We start from the raw sequence: 23,413 nt of genomic DNA on the forward strand, positions 1-23,413 counted from the left end.
AATCGCATTGCATTCCTAAATTGGAGGCATAAAGTGCTTGAAAACATCTTGCGTGTGTATACATCAATTAGGTAGTGTAATTAGTGTACTGCTTCACACTGACAGTCCAAACTCACTGTGTAACGCACTGCAAACAGCTGTTTGTGTAGTGATGGCCATGCTGGACTGGTTCGCACGATGGCGAGAGTGCAGGCAATGGCGGTTTTCAAGCCAATATGGTCACCGGGCTGAGGTAGCTCAATGACAGAACAACAGTGACTATCCAGCTGATCGAATTTGGTCTGTCCATAATGAAGCAACAACCTTAAAATCTTGGTTGTGCCCCCCAACACACTCATATAGGTCATTGTTTCATTGTGATATGCAAGTCCCTTCACCGCGGCAAGGTAACGGTCACGAAGGGGAATTGACACATGTACATGCCTTTTGTTTTGTTGTTGCAGCTGCAGAGCAGCCAGAAAAATTAGGCAGGCATGTACACGCACCAGAAAAATTATTATTCTTTTTGGTAGCAGCCACTGCTAGCAGCGGCCTTCAAAATTCCGGAATCCACCTGGAGTCCTGAACCCTGTTGGTGGTGGCGGAGAAGGCAGTCAAGCGGCTTGCAGGCAGAGATGCTGTGTGGGGACTGACTTAGTCTTGGGGCAGTCAGCAGCGGCCGGCAGGCAGGCAGAGATACTGTGTGTGGGGATTGACTTAGTCATGGGGCAGGCAGTCACATGGCGTACAGGCAGAGATGCTGTGTGTGGGGACTGACTTAGTCTTCGGGCAGGCAGTAGCCCTCCGAAATCCATGCCTCATTCATTTTGATAAAGTTGAGGTACTGAACACTTTTTTGATAATGCCTCCAGCTGCTCTGAAGGTCCTTTCTGACAGGACGCTTGAGGCAGGGCAAGCCAGAAGCTGGATGGCAAATTGTGACAGCTCTGGCCACAGGTCAAGCCTGTGCACCCAATAGTCCAGGGGTTAATCGCTGCTCAGAGTGCCTATATCCACACTTAAGACCAGGTAGACGGCTACCTGCCGGTCGAGGCATTGGTGGAGGGTGTATCCGGAAGGGCTAAGGCGAGACATTGGACTAAAGAATGTCCGCATGTCCAACATCACCATGAGATCGCTAGAGCATCCTGTCCTTGCCTGCATGGACATGAGAGAAGGAGGAGGATTACTGGCAGTGGCACCGTTATTCCGTTGTGCTGTGACATAACCCTTAAACGCACTGTAAAGCATATTTGCCAGCTTGTTGTGCAAGTGCTGTATCCTTTCTGCCTACTGGTAATTTGGTAACATCTCCACCACTTTGTGCTTATACCAAGGGTCTAGTAGCGTTGCCACCCAGTACAGGTCATTCCCCTTTGTTTTGTTTTTTTATATGGGGGTCCCTTAACAGGCTGGACTGCATGAAAGACCCCATATGCACAAAGTCGGAAGCCGACGTATTAGCCATCCCCTCTTGCTCTTCCTCAGTGATGTCAGGTAAGTTCTCCTCCTCCTCCCAGCCACAAACAATACCACGGGAAAGGTGAGCAGCACAAGCCCCCTGTGATGCCTGCTGCAGTTGTTCTTCCGCCTCCTTCTAAAAAAAAAAAAAACACCTTCCTCATCTGACTCCTCTTCCCCAGAGGACTCCTCCTCCTCCTCCTCTCCCCTCCTCTGTGCTGCTGCAGGTGTTGACGAAAAATCTGGTTTTGGTCGTGATGATTCCCACAACTCTTCCTCCTCTTAATGCTCCTCTACAGCTTGATCCACCACTCTATGCACGGCACGCTCCAGGAAGAAAGCATATGGGATCAAGTCGCTGATGGCGCCTTCACTGCGACTCACCAGGTTCGTCACCTCCTCAGACGCATGAGCCTGCAGGCATTACGCATGAGTGTCAAGTACTTCAGCCAGAAAATGCCCAGCTGCCCACAGCCTGACCTTTGACCATAGCTGTACAGATATGCATTGAAGGCTTTCTCCTGTTGTAGCAGGCGGTCAAACATGAGGAGTGTTGAATTCCAGCGAGTCGTCTATTGCAAATCAAGCGTCTCACCAGCAAGTTGTTTCTCTGCTGAATATCAGCCAAGCGCGCCATGGCCGTGTAGGAATGCCTGAAATGCCCACACACTTCCTGGACTGCTTTAGGACCTCCTGCAAGCCTGGGTACTTACACACAAATCTTTGGATTATAAGATTAAGCACATGTGCCGCGCAGGGTACATGTGTCAAGCTGCCCAAACTCAAAGCCGACAAGAGATTGCTGCCGTTGTCACACACCAAATATACAGAATTCTATATATTTGGTCTCCACAGGGGGGACTGTAGAAAGCGATCTTACAGATCAGGTTCTTGCAGTAGAGCCCTATTATTGAACCATGGTTTAGTCAGAGACTTTATATACAGAGTTTCTCATTAATTAACCAGCCGGGCGGTATGGACGAGCTCAGCTCGTCCATCACCGCCGGAGGCTGCCGCTCAGGCCCTGCTGGGCCGATTTTCATCAAATAAAGAGCAGCACACGCAGCCGGCACTTTGCCAGCCACGTGTGCTGCCCGATCGCCGCCGCTCTGCGGCGATCCGCCGCGAGCAGCGGCGAAAGAGGGTCCCCCCAGCCGCCTGAGCCCAGCGTAGCCGGAACAAAAAGTTCCGGCCAGCGCTAAGGGCTGGATCAAGGCGGCTGACGTCAGGACGTCGGCTGACGTCCATGACGTCACTCCGCTCGTCGCTATGGCGACGATGTAAGCAAAACAAGGAAGGCCGCTCATTGCGGCCTTCCTTGTTTATTCTGGGCGCCGGAGGCGATCGGAAGAACGCCTCCGGAGCGCCCTCTAGTGGGCTTTCATGCAGCCAACTTTCAGTTGGCTGCATGAAATAGTTTTTTTTTAATTTAAAAAAAACCCTCCCGCAGCCGCCCTGGCGATCTTAATAGAATGCCAGGGTGGTTAAGAGACATAGAGATGTATCTAGAAGCACAATACTGAAAGTTTAGAGTATTATTTATTTATTTAGGTATTTATATAGCGCAAACATATTACGCAGCGCTATACAGAGTATATTGTCTTGTCACTAACTGTCCCACAGTGGGGCTCACAATCTAATCCCACAGAATGTTTATATTTTATGAAGGGCATAGAACAATTTATCAGTCCTGGACCCAGACTTTTAGTCTGGGGAGGTATTAACATTCATAGGCGAACAGAAAACATTGTCAGCGAGAACTGAAAACATATTTAGCTAGGACATACCAGAACATATTACCTCATATTTGGATTTATTGGTCCTCATCAGGCAGGCCTCATCTGCACCTGTGCAGGGTCTCATCAGTCACATGGACATAGGAGCCAATACCAAACCCCTGTGATCTTATACAGGTGATTGACAGATACAACACAATAATGGCACACCCCTTGGGTGATGTCACAATTAACTCTTTAGAGGCCAGTATATAACGGCCATGCGTGGGCTCCAGAGCTCACTTCTAGTCACTTCTAATGTCTCATAACTTCCTTATACTTCCTGTATCTGTATTCTGTACATAGGCTTATATGCAGTAGCATCTGTCACAGTGCAATGCAACAGAGACTGTTCTAAAGAGATACCTGAGTTATTCACAAGGACTAGCTCAAGTGCCAGGAAACGCTTAAAATGACCTATTACAGATCGATTGCTTCCGAGGGAAGGAAGATAAGATTGCTGATGCACACACTTGTATGACTTTATTTGCCAAATAAATTCCATAATGCTTGAGGTGTCTGGAGTCCACTTTAGATAAGATATCTGCCGGCTGTGAGAGTGTCAAAGCCGCTAATTGCAGCCAATCAGACTGCTGGTGCAGAGAAAGAAGAACCAACAAATTACAGTGCCATTACATCCAAGATGGCGCTGAGTCAGCAGCCACGGCCACAGGGCTCCGGCACCTAGCTTCTCTTTTCTCCCCTTAATTGCCGGTATGCCTTGCCAAAACCATCTGTGTGGTCCGCAATCAGCCCCGCTCTCCAGCGGGCGAATGACCGGAGGTCGGGCTCCCCCCCCCGCACCCCACATTCGATTGGTGCTCGGCAGCTCTCCATAAGTCCGCTCAGCTGATCCTAGCCACGTGACACGGGTATCCAACTCCAGCAGCAGCTTCGTCTCAGAGCGGGCCAGCACGATCAGCCACAACACCGGCGGCCAGGCGTAAAGAGAACCCCGTCCTCAGTGCTCATGCAGTGGCTCTGGCACAAAGAGGGATCCAACACACACCACCTCTGTTCCTGCCTCGTCAGCCTGGACAAACTGTGTCCCTTCACCGCTGCCTCCCGACACTCTTTCCACTGCCACACCAGGATGCCACAGCAGGACCAATGCAGCCCCAGCCCACACATGGAGGGTCCCAGTGCAGCACAGAGCAATCCAGGACTGCACTCACAAGAGCCACCATCACAGCATCAGGTCAGACTCCGCCATATAGGCTCAGGCCTGTACCACAGCCCAGCAGCCACTGCATGGCATCCAAGCACTTTTTTCAACCACGTGCGGAAGACGGTCACAACTAGACCAGCCTAAATGCTGCAGCTCTCCCACCTCTTTTGATGCCAATTCCATCTGATGGCAACCCTGTGCACCGCTAGTATCCACAGTAGCCATGGAGCAAAATCGACCCGACCAGCCAAACAGGACTCCTAAATGGCCAGGTCATGTCGCAATCCTTAGGGGACTCTTGTATGTGTACTGTATCTACTGTATGTATCTAATGTATATCTGCTGTAACTACTCTCTATCTTTCTCCTATCGCTCCTTCTTTTTTCTCAGTCTCTCTCACTACCTGCATTTTTCCAAGACATGTGGTGGGGAGTCTGTTATTGCTGCAGAGCAATTGAGCGCCGCACAGAGTGTAGCAGGCAGCTCCGCTCAACATAGTACTCAGACGAACCCATCTAGCTGAATGTTTTGTGTATTGTGCAATGTGTAATATACTGCTTGTATATCTCTCTTGTATATCTCTGAAACTACTTTGTGTATTTCTATGATTTTGCTGTTACCGTGCCATCACCAACCCTGTATGTGCCAAAAATAATTCCGGGTACAACCCCCGTTGTACTTGGCGAAATAAATTATTCTGATTCTGAAGAAACGGACCATTCTATCCAGCAAAATTGTCGTTCTGAAGTTTGCATCAGCTCTAGATTACCACCACACCGCTGAAATACCTGTATAATTACAAGAGGCCGTCATGATTTGCTCCATGTTGTCCTGTTGGCATGCTCTGTGGCTCAGATGAAGCTGCCAGAGATCCATGTAGGTGAGTGGCAGCGACATGCAAGGAGGCAACTGATCTTGGGACCTCTAATATCAACCTGTCAGAAGTGCCATCTCCACAGGCCCAGCGTGTAAACAGAGATTGCTGCAGGTCGTGTCAGTTACAGCGACCTTTGTGTCTTCCTGGAAAATCACATTCTCCTGGGCTCAGGAAGTCCTCCCAGCATCCCTGGCAGTGCCACACTTAGCTGATGGAGTTTGGGGGGAAGGGGGAGGGGGATATGGGGAAACAGAATGGAAGCAGCTGAAGGCAAAAGGAGTGAAAACAGATCCGGCAGTCCACTGCACTTGCGCAGCCCTTGCCACGCGTATCCTGTAATTAATTCAAGTCATTGAACGCACCCTGTGCAGCCGCAGTAAGAGGTTCTCTCTCTCTCTGGTCGCAGTAAGGCCTTGTTCACATCTACGTACGCAGATGGCCGTGCGATCCGAACGCAGTGCATCCGATCGCATGTCATCTGCGCCGCTGCCCGCTGCGCTGCTGTTCCCATCCATGACAGTGATGGGATCAGCTCTGCGCTTCCGGGCAAAATGCAGATAGCAGTATGCAAACACTTCCCAGTGCATCATACTGCTGTTCGGCGCAATAGATGTGAACGGTAGAAGGGCAGTCTATGCCCTTCTGCCGTTCCTGCGTTTCAGCATATTATACGTGCTTCCATATCCGCACGGAAGCGCGTATGATGGGAATGAGGCCTAAGAGGTTCTCTCTCTCTGGTCGCAGTAAGAGGTTCTCTCTTACTGCGCTTGCACAGGATGCTTTCGATGATGTGAATGGGTTCTAAGTTACGCGTGGCAAGGACCGCACAAGCGCAGTTGACTGCCAACTGATCAGTCAGCAAAACCTAAACTTAGCTGTGGTTGGAGAATGGAGAATCGGTTATTCACAGCACAGGACGGCTGCGGCGGGCTGATCGAAGACCCAGATAAGTGAAACTCTTTTATTGTTTTGCATTTTAGCAGCATGGAATAGCGTACACTTCACTGTTCAACTACTGCTTGTTTCATTTGGCAATTAGCCACAGAGCAAACCACTTCAAAGCATGTGCACTTTATCGAGGTGCAAACACACCATAGGTGCAGAAGTTTATCTTCTAATCATGACTAGTAGCAAGGGGCTGATGAACTTATGACTCTGAGGATTATTTTTTGCCTAATTTTTGTACAAATCCTCAGGACTATGCCTACCGATTATCATGTTATTCACTAATTAGTTACAATTGACTTTCATTGTTTTTTAAAAGTTCAATTTTTATTTTTTTTCTTCATGCAAACATTATATTTTGGGGGGCTGCAGCAAGTGAAGAGAGAGAGGGGAGAGAAGGTGTGCACTACAGACTGCATATTATGTATTATTTGTTGAATTTAGTGCAGTAATTTATGAAATCTGAAACCCTCACTCTCCATTTGTGCCTGGTAGTTTTTTCTCTACCCCAGCAACAATAAACTCCTGCCATTATGGTACACAGGAAAGTGAGGTTTATGGAGCATTGTAAGACACCTCATTTATGTGACTTGGAGGGAGAAGCTCCACAAGACGCCCCTGCACCATGAACGCACCAGGTTTAGTATATATTTTTCCCCCAGTTTTTTTTTTCTCTAAACCTAGTTGGGTTTTTTGGTCTGGAGTGTTTTATGGTCCAAAAAATATGGTATTACAAAAAGATTCTGATGACCATGCTGTCACATAAATTTACTAAACAAAATGACACTTACCATCATTAGAGAAAGACTTCTCATAAATGTTTGGTTGAGATGAAAAAGTTGATAAACTTTCCTTGGTGAAGTAGAACATGAGTGAAGTAGTTTTGGATATCTTTTCTATGATTGTCTCATGGTCATTGGCATTGATGTGTTGAACATCTCCCACCACATCCTGAAAAAATGAAGACTGTAGGAGTTCTCTCAGCCATTTACTTTCCACCTCTGCTGACCAGGAGAGAAGACCCATAACCTGTCGAGTATCATCATGGCTCTTTACTTCATTCTCTTCTGCTTTGCCTGTTTTATCTTGTTTTTGGTTTTTTTTGTTGGGGTCCTTTTTATGACCCTGTTTGCCATTTTTAAGATTTTCTTTTTGTTTCTTTGACTTTTAGAGATTAAAAAAATGCTGATTATTGAAATGTTACTTAATGCTAATGATACAAATGTTACTACTGTATATACACATATATAAACCCACATATTTTTTATCTTAAAATGACCCCCAGAACAAAAACTCAATTTATAGTTGGTCACTATGGGAGGTGTATAGTGCTCCCTCACCCCCACCCTCTCTATACAACAATACAATTCACCATTTTCCCTCCTCTTCGTTTCCCATAGCTAGCAAGCTCAGTTGTCCTCCTGACTCCTTCTAGTGTCTCTTCACGTGGGACTAATCCTCTAGTGCTTGCTCACTAAACACAAGAGTCCCCTAGTGTTTAGAAAGCAAGCACAGAGGGTGAACCCTACCAGGAAGACCAGGAGAAGTCCCGTACAGCATGTCCAGCCTAGAGCTGGTAAGATACTTTTCCTTTGCTTCAACTGCTGATACAGTCTGCAAGGGGACACAGGGAAGGAGGCAGCCACTATACACCATGGAAACAGTGTAAGGGGACAGGGGGAGAAGCTTAGTTTGTTAGCTATGGGAGATGGAGGGGAAACTGAGGGGACAAAAGAGGATGCTGTATGGGAAAAAAGGGGACCACTAGACACCTGGTTTTGCTGTATGCGGGAAGGAAAGGGACCACTGTACACTGGTTACATTGTATGTATGAGGGAGGGGGGCTGCGGGACACCAAGTATGCAATGGGGGGCATTAATCACCAGAGAATGCATTGTGGGGAGGAAGGGACCATTAGACAACACGGAATGCTATATGGGGAAAAGGCTACTAGCTCACAAGAGAAACAATATGGGGATAGAGATGATAAAAGTAATGGCCTGGGTTTCTACCCTAGGTTTATACTCAAGTCAAAAAATTGTTTTGGTACCTGAATGGAAAATGAAGTAATTCAGTTCATATTAAGATCAGTTTACATTCGGTACCCTGTTTCCCTGAAAATAAGACATACCCCGAAAATAAGCAACTGCATGATTTTTCAGGTTTTTTTGAGGGTGCTCGAAATATACTCCCTGTTCCAAAAATAATCCGTAGTTACTGCCCATAACAAAAGCCAATTTAAAATAGTATCCAGGCAGCTACGATATACTTTTAAAAAAGTACAATCGGTTGGCATTAGAATGCCAAAAACAGGACAGGTAGACCTTCCACCAAGAAAAGCAGACACCCTCAAAAGAATCTCACTCAAAATACCCCACAAGAATTAAAACAGCAAGGGTTGGCAAGTGCTGGCTCTTTGCAAATATAAATTGTTGTGTGTGGAAAACGGAAATAGAATCACAAGATATTCATGATGGAATTCAGGGTGTTGAGAGTTAATTTTATTTTTTTATTATTATTATTTATTTATTTATATAGCACCAACATCTTCTGCAGAGCTGAACTTAGTACAAAACCAATATTGGGGAACATATATAAAAGAAGTTCAAGACACTGTACAGTCATTACATTCTTTAGTAGAAATACAAACACATACATAATGTGTAGTTAGATATATCTCTAAAGTTGGGACATGTTCATATGGTAAATTACAGCAATATTAGAAACACTAGAAGGAGGTCCCTGCCCTTGCAAGCTTACAATCTACAGTAGAGGGGAAGCTTACAATCTAGAGGGCAAATTACGATAATATTTCTGAATGTGGAGACATGACTATATTTTATTTTTATTATTTTTTTAGATTAAATGTAGATTGTTGTTTATGGAAAAATAAAGACATTGGGCTTGATTCACAAAGCCGTGCTAACCTACTTAGCACCTTTGGGCATGTTAAGCAGGGTGCTAAGTAGGTTAGCACCTTTTTGACAATAAGATCACATGCAAAGTCCCGCGCGCAAACGTTTGCGCGTGCTCAGCGTGGTGCGCGCAAAACGTTGCACCGCGATGTGACTTTAACATCGCATCTGATGCGCCTATAAGGCGATGTGACATTAAAGTTGCACCCCATGCGACCTTATAGGCGCATTGGATGCGACGTTAAAGTCGCATTGCGGTGCGACGTTTCGCGTGGGATTTTGCGTGCGAGTTGATTTTATCATGCCTAAACTGAGTTTAGGCGTGAAGGGGGGCTTTTCACAAGCATGCTAACAGTTAGCACAGCTTTTTGAATCAAGCCCATTGCCTGAAAAGAAGCTCTAATGCAACGTTTGAAGCAAAAAATTAAAAACCTGTTTTATTTTCAGTAACACATGATAACACTAACAACAATGCCTTCCTAAATTCGCCATACCTCCTTTAGGTGTGGGCCATAACTAGTGATGGGCCGAACATCAAATTTTAGGTTTGAAAACTTTGAACGCAAATTTCTGCAAAAGATCACTAATCTGGCAAATCTGCGAACCGCCGTAGACTTCAATGGGCAGGCAAATTTTAAAACATACAGGGACTATTTATGGCCACAAAAGTGATGGAAAAGTTGTTTCAAGGGGTCTAACACCTGGACAGGGGCATGCCGGAGGGGAAGCCATGGCAAAATTCCCACCAAAAATAATGTAGGTAACGCAGAGTCGTGTTTTAACCTCTAAAGGGCAGAAATCACAGCACATTCCTAAATTGGCGGAATTAAGTGCTTTAAAACATCCGGTATGTGCATACACGGTGATAAGGTAGTGTAAGGGTTATGCCTGGTTCACACTGGCAGATGAGACACAGCATTTAACACACTGCAAACAACCGCAAACAGCTTTAGTGATAACATCTGGTGAGCAAATCATTGTTTTTACCAGTTGACACCTCCTGGACATAAATGTTAGTCCCCTCTGTGGCAATCTCTGTGTAGTGGTGAATAGTGGAGCCGTGCTTGTACGCACCTTCGTGAGAGTGCAGGTGATTGCGGTTTTCCAGCCTCTATAGTCAGGCTGAGGTAGTTCATTGACAGTTAAAGTGGACCCAAATTAAAAAATACAAGATTTCAGGAATAAAATCTATTTTCTAACTTATAATAATAAATAACAGCCTTTTTTCAGCTGTATGATGACAAATATAACATATTTTACATTTATTGGAGGAAGCCCTCCCTTCCTTTCATATTGCCGGGACAGAATCCGGCAAAATGCTGGAGTAGATGGTGTCCAGCAAAGGAGGAATTGCTAATGGCTGCCACCTGTATAACTCTAGTTATGAAAAGAGAAGGGTGAAAAGCATGCACTGAAATGCTCATAGGCTTGAAGGAGTGTTTATTTATCTTTGTATGTGTCAGAGTGGTGCAACTAAATATTTTGAATTAAAAAAATGTTTGGTTTGGGTCCACTTTAAGTGACCGATTAAACACTGATTCTGCACTGAGGCCTTATACAAGGGGCAGTGGGGGATACTAGATGCAAGAAGTAGTGGTAGTGAAGAATTATTGGATTATGGTCAGTGCACTACTAGGACCAGCAGACCTGTCTCCAACAACTAACTTGTGCACTAGACACAGAACATCAATACAAAAGCAAGAAAAACAATGTGCCAGACCTAAGAAGGACTTAGCTGTTCAGGACAATGTGGTAGCAGCAAGAATCTGCACTGAGAACACAGGCCTAACTAACGCTCTCCCTGTCAGCAGCACATTTTCCCTAATCTGTTTAGCACAGTAGCCACAGTCAGAGTATAAAATGGCTGCTGTGCTGGCTTCCTGATAGGTGGGGGGGGGGGGGGGGGGGGGCGTCCAAGTGGGAGGAATAGCTGACTGGCTGCCATGTGTCTGCTGACTCTGGAGTGAGGAGTCAAAGTTTAGCTCCATTATAACATATAGGGGGTGACTCGAACACGCCATGTGTTCGCTTGAGGTGATGAACATGAACACCCCTTGTTCGCCGCAAACTATTCGCTGGCAGAACAGTTCGGCCCATCTCTAAGTCATAACCTTGTGCTCAGCCTTACTTATTTATATCTTAGTCACTTCACAACAACTTCACTGCCTATCTTAGCTCTTATATTTAATGGTTAAAACACCATGATTATTTGCCTCATGGGGGGTTTAGAATGCAAATTCCCACCTTATACTAATGTGTTGTGTTCACAGGGAAAACACATCTCTGCAGTTCACCTCCTCATTCATACTGATAGCCCTATATTAATCCTAAATGGACCTTAACACTCATGTAAAACCTAACACTAACCACATTTGGAAATTAGCCATTCCAAAGTTATATATAGGCAGAATAATATAAAATAGGGATGGTCAGAAAATGCAGATTTCCACTTTTAATGCAATTCCACTCTCCATGAAGTGTCTTTCTGATTTCCGCAGAATTCCCTATACATTGGAATATCCGATTTTCACTGAATGTTTTTTTTTTTTCCTGTTGTTTTTGTCAATAAAGTTAGTTAATATTAAAAAGGGAAAAAAAGTTTATGCGATACGCGATTTTTTGCATATGTGCACTATTAGCATTGGCAAACTTGGTACACTTCTGCATTCTCTGATTGGCCTAATACTTCTGGTACTTGTGATTGGCCTAAAAATTCAGTGACTTTGATGAACAGAGGTGCCAGCAGAATAAAAACAATAATTAAAAGTTTTAATATATGCTGGGGAGGCAGTGGTGGACTTACCTCCGAAAGCAGACTAGACTACTTGTCTGACATAAACAAACACTTTATTAGTACCCCAATTGATCTATAAGTGTTTATTTATGTCAGACAAGTAGTCTAGTCTGCTTTCGGAGGTAAGTCCACCACTGCCTCCCCAGCATATATTAAAACTTTTAATTATTGTTTTTATTCTGCTGGCACCTCTGTTCATCAAAGTCATTATAGTGTCCTCCCTTGGTGGAAGGGGGACCCACCCCTACCTTTCTTCTGTCTACAGAGAGCGACATCTTAGTCCTGAGTGAGGACAGGTCTAATCTCCTCACCTGCATTCACAGTGGTTGCCTCAGCGGTAACCCTTGTTTGTGAGTATAACCTTTTCATATGACATTATTCACTATTGTTCCGAGCATACTACACCATATTGGGCTCACGGTGTCTTTTTCTTAAACATTCTGTGGTATTCCGATTTCCGTGGTAAAATACTTTAGGTGTGATAAGTTTAGGCATGATAAGTTTAAGCACCAACTGGGTTAGCACCGCAGTGCACAGCTGATCAAAAGTTTTGCGCTAGCAAAGTCTGGTGCACTTCGCATAGAGTTTAATGGCGCTACTTTGCGTGCGGGACTTTGCAAGTGAGCTAAAGTTATCTAAACTTATCCTGCCTAAACTTATCATGCCTAAACTTATCACACCTAAACTTATCATGCCTAAACTGAGTTTAGGCGTGATAAAGGGCTTTTCACTAGCGTGCTAACTGTTAGCACCACTTTGTGAATCAGGCCCAATGTCTCTTGTATTACATTAAGAACTACACTGCAACAGCCTTTGGCCAAATAATCACAGAGGATGAAGGGTGCAGATAGAGGATAGGCTGCCGACATTGGAAATCACCGGTACTCACTCCAAAATATCAAGTGCATGTACATAGGGTAACTCCCACCCTCATAATTGCTGTGCCCTAATCCAGGTGAACAGTAAATGCTGTACAATTAACTAATTTGCCTGTAAAGACGGCAGATTAATTGTCAACTGTGAAAGGGACTTAATAAAAAGATGAATCTCCCATAATTCCCCACATCCCCATTGATGGCTAGGGATGATCATGGTGAATGATATGGAAATTAAAGACTGGATCAAATCCAATTCCACCTTGGCTTTATTTGATTGGTTTCAGTTTCATTTGCATTACAAATTTGCATAATTTTGAATCAACCCTGAATTATTTTGTATTATTATTGCCCATCAATATTGGTCACTTATAGATCACCCTTACTGCATGGAGAGTGGACCATTGGTCTAGCGAGTGAACTATTAAAGAGACACTGAAGCGAAAAAAAAAAATGATATAATGAATTGGTTGTGTACTATGAATAATTACTAGAAGATTAGCAGCAAAGAAAATATTCTCATATTTTTATTTTCAGGTATATAGGGTTTTTTCTAACATTGCATTATCCTATAATATGTGCAGATTACACAACACTCAGCATTCAAAATGAGTCTTTCAGAGCAGTCTGTGAAGTAATGAACTCTCCTCTGCAAGAGGAAAAGTAAACAGTTCAATTACAGTTGAGATAATAAAAGTCAGATAACAGCTCTCTCCACGACTAAGTTAGTCGGAGAGCTTAATAGCTTTTTTGCATAGAGATAACAACTGGAGTTTCTCAACTCTCCCTGTACTGGAAACAATTAGACTGATGTATCTGATCTTAATGTTTTATTTCTTAGCTGTACTACACATACAAATCATAATATCATCATTTTTTTTTCGCTTCAGTGTCTCTTTAAGTGGTTAAAATCATTAATCATGCATGTACAATGTCCAGATTTGTGTAGCTAGATTATACATTTTTTTATAAACCATAACTTGATTTTATTAAAGCATTTCTTACCTTTCTTCCATAAGACTTCTCTTGAGGACTCGTAGAAGAGGAGGACTGTGTATCTGTTCACATAAAAGGACAGATCATTACAGTTTTGCTAAGCATTCATTCTGTTAATTCACAAGCGTATTGTCTGTTTTTTTAAATCTGTTCAACTGTTTTCATTTACACTCATTTTCATCTATGTTATTGAAAAGATTCTTCAATTCACAACTAGCAGAGCAAGTATTTTGTATGTAACACTTTTAAACCATGGACCATTTTTAATATGCCAATTATCTTCAGGTAGTGCTGAGCCTGAGAAGGCAACATGGGTCATTGCTATAGTCAAAATGTTAATGTGGTCACCCACAATAAGCCATAAATAGCATATTATTATTTATTTACTGTATTTATAAAGCACCAACATATTACGCAGCACTGGACATTAGTTTAGGTTACACACAATATTTAGGTGTGAAACACAGCAATATGACCATACAGGAAAACAAGAAAAAATAGATCACGCAGCCCAGTACATGGTAATGCTTAGTCAGTCACTGGATTGAGCATGGAGATTAGGCAATTTGAGTTCACTCAAATGCATAGCATGGGTTCACAGTAATGGAGGTGCATGATCAGGTAGGACACAAAAGGAGGAAGACCCTGCCCAAAGGCTTACAATCTAGAGGGAGAGGTAGGGACACGAACGGTAGGGGACCAGAATTAAGCTGCGGGTTTAAAGCACTTGCGAGGGGGGTAGGCCAGAGTGAAAAGGTGAGTTTTGAGGGCCTTCTTGAAGATGTTGAAGGAGGGGACTGCCCTAATGGGTGGAGGTATGGAGTTCCATAGTGTTGGAGCAGCTCTTGAGAAGTCCTGGAGGTGTGCATGGGACTGGGTGATGCGGGGAGAGGTCAGGCGAAGTTCATTGGAGGAGCGGAGTAAGCGGCTAGGTGTGTACCTCTGAGTAAGACCGGAAATATAAGTTGGACAAGTTTTGTGGACAGATTTGTAGGTCAGACACAGTATCTTGAATCAGATTCTGGACTGGATAGGAAGCCAGTGGAGGGATTCACAAAGGGGAGCTGCCATGGTGGAGCGATGGGAGCAGTGGATAATTCTGGCTGCCGCATTCATGATGGATTGCATATTTGGGTCGTAGGGAGACCAGACAGAAGGGCATTGCAGTAGTCAAGGTGGGAAATTATGAGGGCATGGATGAGGAGTTTGGTGGTGGCAGAGGTCAGGAAAGGGCGGATCTTGCAGATTGTACGAAGGTGGTTGTTGCAGGACTTTGTGAGGTTTTGGATGTGAGGAGTGAAGAAGAGTGCGGAGTCCAGGGTAGTGGTGCTCATCCAGATTCCGGATATCTGGAATACCCAGATTATCCAAATTTTTTTCTTCTATCTGGACTCAGAATACATTCCGGATAGCTGGCTAAATCCGGGAATGCACTATCCGAGCGAATCCGGATACGCATTAGGTATCCGGATAGTGTAACCACGGAGATGACGTCCATTGACATCATTGAACCAATCAGAGGGCTCCCAGCCGAAGCCCTAGCAGCCAATCACAGAGGGGAACCCTGGCCAGCCCCTCCTGTATATAAAGTTCAAGGTTGGTTTGCACACCAGTAAATTTTAAAAATGCGTCTTTATTCCTTAGTGCATTGATCAGCACAATGTATTTTGACAATTGTTTCATCAGAAAGTGCAGACATACAAACATCACATCCAAATATCCCAACATATATATAGACATATATTATATCTATAGACATAGTGATCTAAACTATGAAAATCGCGCCTCCGCGCATCTATCAGCCATTAGGCTGACATTACCGATGTACCGGCGTGCATTGCCATGGTAGTGCCTCTGGTGTGCAAACCAACCTTGGACTTTGTATTGTGTTGGATGTGGCTTGACATCCTGGTTATGCACCCAGAACATCAACGGTAAGGTGTGCCATCCTTGCAACTGACTTCCTCCTGTATATAAGGCGGGCGCCATGATGAGAATCTTGTCCTTGCTTGTGACTGCTCACTGAAAGACATATCCAGTGGTGTTGGCTAAGCAAGTGCTGTATTACTGTGTTAAACCTAGCGTTTTTGCTCCTAAACACCTGTACTACACCATTATGTTATAGTTCTTTTAGTTAGCTAGCTTGTATTTTGATTTTAGTCAGTATGACAGTCAGACTCAGTGCTGCAGCTGCTAGGCTAGGTTAGGGCCTGCTGTGTGCACAGGATAGGCCTGCTGCCAGCCTTAGCTACAGTATAGCTTGTATTGTAAGTTATTAGGGATTAGATTACTATACTACTACTAGTCTTATTGTGTAGTTAGTTGTTAGAGAGAGTACTACTACTGTGTTAGCTTCATTTACTACAGATAGTTACTGCAGTGCTGCTGTTAGAGTCAGTCAGTGTGTGACAGAGAGACAGTCAGTGTGTGCTACTCTGCTGCCCGTCACTCCATTAGGTGAAGTTCTACTACTACTAATACTACTACTATCTACTACTAGTAGTAGTAGTGTGTACTACTGCCAGTTATATACAGTAAATTTGTATTGAGTTAGCTTACTTTAATTGCAGTGCTGTTACAGTGTGACAGATAGACAGACAGTTAGTGTGTGCTCCTGTCACTCCATCAGTTGAAGTTCTACTAGTATTACTAATACTACTACTACTAGTGTGTACTATTACTAGTTATATACAGTACATTTGTATTGAGTTAGCTTAATTCAATTGCAGTGCTGTTACAGTGTGTGGGAGATAGACAGACAGTTAGTGTGTCAGTGTCTGCTACTCTGCTGTTACTCCGTTAGTTGAAGTTCTACTACTGCTACTATCTACTACTACTACTAATATGAATAAAGTACAAGTACCCCACTTCATTTGGATACATATAAAGTTGTACTATGTCTGTTGGCACTGGCAGCCGGGGGAGGGGCAGCATGAAAAGAAAGGGCAAGATGAGAGTGAGCAGCATTGCCGCCACCATCGGCAGTTTTTCCGCGTCAGTGTCCATTCTGCTGCTAGCCACTGGCCGTGGACGCACTGGACACCCAACTGTTAGGGGGAGTCACGCTGCAGAGGTGCAGCAGCGTGACTCCCCCATTTTCCAGCAGGGTCGTCGCACACATTGGAGGAGAAAGACGCCAAGCCTGTGATGGAGCTGATGGTGTATGAGCAGGCCACCACCAGCTGTACAACAGAGATCTTTACCCCCACCAGCACTCCTGTTCACAGGAGCAGCAGCAGCCGCCCAGCAGTTCCTGAGGACTCGGTCATCACGTCGACCCCAGTGGGCAGCCTACCTTCAGTGAGCATGCTTTTCACTCCAAACACCGCGATCGCAATCAGGGCTGTTACCAGCAGCGAGTTTGAGGAGGATATTCTGGGCGCATTGGGCTATGTGGAGGAGTCACAGATGCAGACAGTGGTTGTTGGAGGGGGGGGGGGGGTCCTTGCATGTGGCAGCAGAAGAGGAGTTTGGGGGGGGTCATCATCCCAGCAGCAGTTGTTTGAGGAGGGGGAGTATGATGTTGATGATGAGATGAAGGACCGTTACTACCATCCACAGGAGGGGGATGTCAGCTCTGACTCTGAGGAGGAAGATGTGTCGGTGGGTTCGGCATGGAGGATCAGCATTGCAGACAGGGGCAGGAGCAGCAGTGGGCGTGGAATGCCGGACCCACAGCCTGCTGCTTCATCTTCTGCCACTAGTACCACCAGCCGCACCACTCAACCCCCAACCGCCACAGGGAGAAAAGCAGCAGCATCCCATTCAGGCCGCAGGGGAATCTTCACGTCCCCATTCTGGCAGTTCTTCACTCTGCCCACAGTGGACAGCAAGTTTTCCACATGCAATGTGTGCAAACTAAAGCTGAGCAGAGGTTGTGACCCCTCTAAGTATGGCACCTCCAGTTTCATTACGCATCTAAACAAAACATTTTGTTGCGCATGAGGCGTTCAAGAGGCTGAAGGAAGCTGGTGCTGGCAGTGGTCAGACATAGAGCACCAGAACCCCCTCTGCCACTCCTGCCAACAATGAGGCCTGTTCAGGCAGCCAGTCTTCAGTGGCCTCCTCTGCTCCCTCCTTCACTTCCCGTGCAAGGAAAAAACACAGCCAGACCCTGTTGGGCGAGTCTTTCCCTGTTGTTGGCAAGAGGAGGACATGCAGTGGCTGGGAATCACTATGCCTGCCTTACCACCCTTTACCACCACAACCTCCTGGCTCCTTCCTGAATAATAAGCCTGGTTGACAATTTTTTTTACAGCCGTGGTACCAACGCTACGTGCCATGGTACAATCTTCTGCATGCTCCTGGCACATGTTACACCTGCTGCTGCATTGCCCGGCTCCTGCTGCCTGTGCTGCTCCCACCGCCAGGGTGCCACAGGCCACTGCTGCTGCTACCTATTATGCCCAAAACACAATTGCTGTGTAATTTTTGTGGAGGTTTCTTGGATGAAAACTGTGCTGTCCGAGTTGTGGGGAGGCCCCAACTGCGGCAGTACGACCGCTTCCTGGAGCTCACTGTTGTTAGGGTTTAACTGTGCCGTGGTACCAACACAAGGTGCCTGCCCAGCCTATGTTTCCAACCGTCAGGGTCCACACAGAACTATATCTTCTGCTGCCAGTCTGCCACTGCTACCAGCCATTGCACCACTACAATAGCTGCATCTACCTCCTCCTCCTGCTGTCTCAGCCTGTGTTTCCCACCGCCAAGGTCCACACAGAACAAATCTTCTGCTGCCACTACCAGTCTGCCAGCTATTACGCCACTATCAATAGCTGCATCTACCTCCTCCTCTTGCTGCTGCTGTCTGTGTTACCCACTGCCAGGGTCCACACAGAACTATATCTTCTGCTGCCAGTCTGCCACCAGCTATTATGCCACTACAATAGCTGCATCTACCCCCTCCTCCTGCTGTCTCAGCCTGTATTTCCCACCGCCAGGGTCCACACAGAACTATATCTTTTGCTGCCAGTTTGCCACTGCCACCAGCTATTACGCCACTACAATAGCTGCATCTACCTCCTCCTCCTGCTGTCTCAGCCTGTGTTTCCCACCGCCAGGGTCCACACAGAACTATATCTTCTGCTGCCAGTCTGCCACTGCCACCAGCTATTACGCCACTACAATAGCTGCATCTACCTCCTCCTCCTGCTGTCTCAGCCTGTGTTTCCCACCGCCATCGCTTCTGTCTATCCGAGATTTTTTTTGGTCTGCCACTTCGAGCCTTAACTTGAACTGAGCCTGTGGTCTTCCATTTCCTCAATATGTTCCTAACTGTGGAAACAGACAGCTGAAATCTCTGAGACAACTTTTTTTATCCTTCCCCTAAACCATGATGGTGAACAATCTTTGTTTTCAGGGCATTTGAGAGTTGTTTTGAGACCCCCATGCTGCTACTCTATAGAGAAAATTAAAAAAGGAGGGAAACTTACAATTGACCCCCTTAAATACTCTTTCTCATAATTGGATTTACCTGTGTATGTAGGTAAGGGGGTCACTGAGCTTTCCAAGCCAATTTGAGTTCCAATAATTAGATCTAAAGGTTTTATCATCAATAAAATGACAACAGTGCCCACATTTATGCACCTGCCTAATTTTATTTAAAAATTATTGTGCACTTTCTGTAAATCCAATAAACTTCATTTCACTTCTCAAATATCACTGTATGTCTCCTATATGATATATTTGATTGACATATTTTACCATAACAACCAACAATTTCTACAGGAAAATCATGACGATTAACAAGGTTACCCAAACTTTTGCATCCCACTGTATGTATGTATGTGCCGCGATCACTCAAATGCCTTGACCGATTTGAATGAAACTTGGTATACAGATCCTTTACTACCTGGGATGATATGTTCTGGGGGTCTCGCGTCCCCCTTGCACACCTGGGCGGAGCTATACACAGCCAATCAGATTTCAACCATTCATGTCAATGGGAAAATTGTAAAAGGCTGCCATTCTCACAGAAATTAATCCAGAGTCCCCACACTTGGCACAGTTTGTCACTTGGTGACTGAGGCTACAAATTCAGAAAAAGTAGCATAAAACAGCCAGTGAAATTTCAGCCATTCATTTTAAAAGAGAAAACGCAAACTGCAGCCATTCTTAGACTGTAAATTGCAGGGTTTTCAAACTTGGCACACTTGGTCACTGGGTGAATTAATATTCAGGAAAGTGGCTGGAGCCTACAACAGCTAATCAAAATTCACCTATTGGTTTTCAAGGGGAATATTTCAACTGCTGCCATTCTTACACTGTTAATGGCAGATGCTTCAAACTTGTCTGTGTTGCAAATGAGTTATCGAGCTCTCCACACCAATACAACTAGCTGCCAGAGGTAAATTCCAATCCACAATGGAACCGTAAAAACTGTAATCTGTAATCCTCAGCGCTGAGATGTCACCCTCTTCTGTTGCTACAGCCTGTAGTCACCCAGTGCTTATTGGATACACAGTGTCCACCACCAAGGGACAAACAACAAGCCAGGCTCAATAGTTTTCAGCAACAGGGGGTTACAAGCTTTATTCCACAATCATGACGGCATAACGCCGAAACCTGGTAGGGAAGGAGAGATGGGCTATCTCAGACATCGACCATTGAATGGTGTGATAAGGTGCACTTTGATACCAGTCAGTGCAAAAACCTTATATGCGTTTTTATGCATTATGGGTCCAGTTTGCATGGACCCACAATGTAAGTAATGTGTTTTTATTTGATGATGATTGTGGAATAAAGCTTGTAACCCCCCCGTTGCTGAAAACCATTGAGCCTGGCTTGTTGTTTGTCCCTTGGTGGTGGACACTGTGTATCTAATAAGCACTGTGTGACTACAGGCTGTAGCAACAGAAGAGGGTGACATCTCAGCGCTGAGGATTACAAATTACAGATGCTTCAAACTTGCTACAGTTGGTCATTGGGTGACTGGGATCCAAATTCACTAAAGGGGCAGGGCCACAAACAGCCAATCAGATATCCTTGGTGGATAAACTGCTTCCATTTACACATTTTTGATGCCAGGAATCTGAAAGCTCACAAACTTCGTCATTGAGTGACTGTGTGTGTCAAGGTTACAAAAAGTGGACGGAGCCAAAACCAAATTTCACTGGGAGAATATAAACTGCAGCCATTCTCACACTGTTAATGGCACTGTTCTCAAACTTTGCACAGTTGGTCACTGGGATTAATATTCATGAAAATGGGTGGAGCCTACAACAGCCAATCAAAATTCACCTATTGATTTTCAAATGGAATACATACATTGCTACCATTCTTACAGTGTTAATGGCAGAGGCCTCAAATCTATTACACTCAGTCACTGGGAGACTGGGGTTTAAATTCTGAAAAAGGGGCGGGCCACAAACAGCCAATCAGCTTTTTTTTAATTTCAATGGGAAAATGCAACTTATTGATGCTAAGACCCCAAAGCTCATAAACTTGGTCATTGAGTGACTGTATGTCAAGGTTAGAAATAGTGGACGGAGCCAAAAACAATTAACTTTTTACATGGGAAAATATAAAGGGCAGCTATTCTTACACTGTTAATGGCAGGGTTCTCAAACTTGACACAGTTGGTCACTGGGTGACTGGGATTAATATTCAGAAAAGTTGGTGGAGCCTAGTGTTGGGCGAACAGTGTTCGCCACTGTTCGGGTTCTGCAGAACATCACCCTGTTCGGGTGATGTTCGAGTTCGGCCGAACACCTGACGGTGCTCGGCCAAACCGTTCGGCCACATGGCCGAACTAAGAGCGCATGGCCGAACGTTCCCCGAACGTTCGGCTAGCGCTGTGATTGGCCGAACGGGTCACGTGGTTCGGACCCGAACGCGCTCTGATTGGCCGAACTGTCACGTGGTTTGGGTAAATAAATACCCGAACCACGTCATATCTCCGCCATTTGTCTGTGGGTTTAGCTTTGGGTAGGCAGGCAGGGTAGTTCGCGCTCCAGCCACGCTAGCCAGGGTCCCCCCTGTCATTGTGTCGCTGCTGGGAACAGTAGTACACCGCTCGCTCAGCCACACTATATAGCATTTTGTTTACTGCCACTCTGTGTACCTCGCTCAGCCACATTATATAGCATTCTGTTCACTGTTCTGTGTCTGCTGGGAATAGTGGTACACCGCTCGCTCAGCCACACTATATAGCATTCTGTTTACTGTTCTGTGTCTGCTGGGAATAGTGGTACACCGCTCGCTCAGCCACACTATATAGCATTCTGTTTACTGTTCTGTGTCTGCTGGGAATAGTGGTACACCGCTCGCTCAGCCACACTATATAGCATTCTGTTTACTGTTCTGTGTCTGCTGGGAATAGTGGTACACCGCTCGCTCAGCCACACTATATAGCATTCTGTTCACTGTTCTGTGTCTGCTGGGAATAGTGGTACACCGCTCGCTCAGCCACACTATATAGCATTCTGTTTACTGTTCTGTGTCTGCTGGGAATAGTGGTACACCGCTCGCTCAGCCACACTATATAGCATTCTGTTTACTGTTCTGTGTCTGCTGGGAATAGTGGTACACCGCTCGCTCAGCCACACTATATAGCATTCTGTTTACTGTTCTGTGTCTGCTGGGAATAGTGGTACACCGCTCGCTCAGCCACACTATATAGCATTCTGTTTACTGCCACTCTGTGTACCTCGCTCAGCCACATTATATAGCATTCTGTTCACTGTTCTGTGTCTGCTGGGAATAGTGGTACACCGCTCGCTCAGCCACACTATATAGCATTCTGTTTACTGTTCTGTGTCTGCTGGGAATAGTGGTACACCACTCGCTCAGCCTCACTATATAGCATTCTGTTTACTGCCACTCTGTGTACCTCGCTCAGCCACATTATATAGCATTCTGTTCACTGTTCTGTGTCTGCTGGGAATAGTGGTACACCGCTCGCTCAGCCACACTATATAGCATTCTGTTTACTGTTCTGTGTCTGCTGGGAATAGTGGTACACCGCTCGCTCAGCCACACTATATAGCATTCTGTTTACTGTTCTGTGTCTGCTGGGAATAGTGGTACACCGCTCGCTCAGCCACACTATATAGCATTCTGTTTACTGTTCTGTGTCTGCTGGGAATAGTGGTGCTCAAATACCCCTTTTCAAAATTCGAGTTAGGTCGAATTCGAATAGTAAATTATTCGAGATCAGTTGAATAATCGAGTCGAATAATTTTTACTATTCGATTCGACCTCGGAATTCGAGCTCACTATTCGAGTCGGTATTCGAGCTCATTATTCGAGCTGACTATTCGAAATGGCCTTAAATAGCTTCCAACACTTGTTTTGAGGGTGAATGATGCAAGAAACCTCTTTTTTTCCAAGTAACAACAGCAAGTGATTATGTGGGGATGTTCAGAAGTTGTGTCCAGAAATTTGTTCAGTACTGTATATACTTCTTCTTCTTCTTCTTTATCTTCTATATCTTCTTCTTCTTCTTCTTCTTCTTCTTCTTCTTCTTCTTCTTCTATATCTTCTTCTTCTATATCTTCTTCTTCTATATCTTCTTCTATATCTTCTTCTTCTTTTATATTGTCTTCTTCTTCTTCATCTTCTTCATCATCATCTTCTTCTTCTTCATCTTCTTTTTCTTCATCTTCTTCATCTTCTTCTTCATCTTCTT

At 45.0% G+C, this 23,413-nt stretch overlaps 1 protein-coding gene across 4 annotated transcripts in view; it reads right to left on the minus strand.

Moving 5' to 3' along the window:
• Positions 1-23,413, minus strand: part of LOC137525521 (uncharacterized) — a 476,821-nt gene that overhangs the window by 324,715 nt on the left and 128,693 nt on the right. For all 4 annotated transcript variants that reach the window (XM_068246643.1, XM_068246647.1, XM_068246645.1 and 1 more), the window contains exons 4-5: positions 13,795-13,847; positions 6,997-7,369 (exon numbers count right to left, since the gene is read on the minus strand). In XM_068246643.1, the coding sequence (XP_068102744.1) occupies positions 6,997-7,369; positions 13,795-13,847 (426 nt within the window). The remainder of the gene's footprint in view (positions 1-6,996; positions 7,370-13,794; positions 13,848-23,413) is intronic.

This window comes from Hyperolius riggenbachi, chromosome 7 (genome assembly GCF_040937935.1).
Source record: "Hyperolius riggenbachi isolate aHypRig1 chromosome 7, aHypRig1.pri, whole genome shotgun sequence".
In the NCBI taxonomy this organism is placed as follows: Eukaryota; Metazoa; Chordata; class Amphibia; order Anura; family Hyperoliidae; genus Hyperolius; species Hyperolius riggenbachi.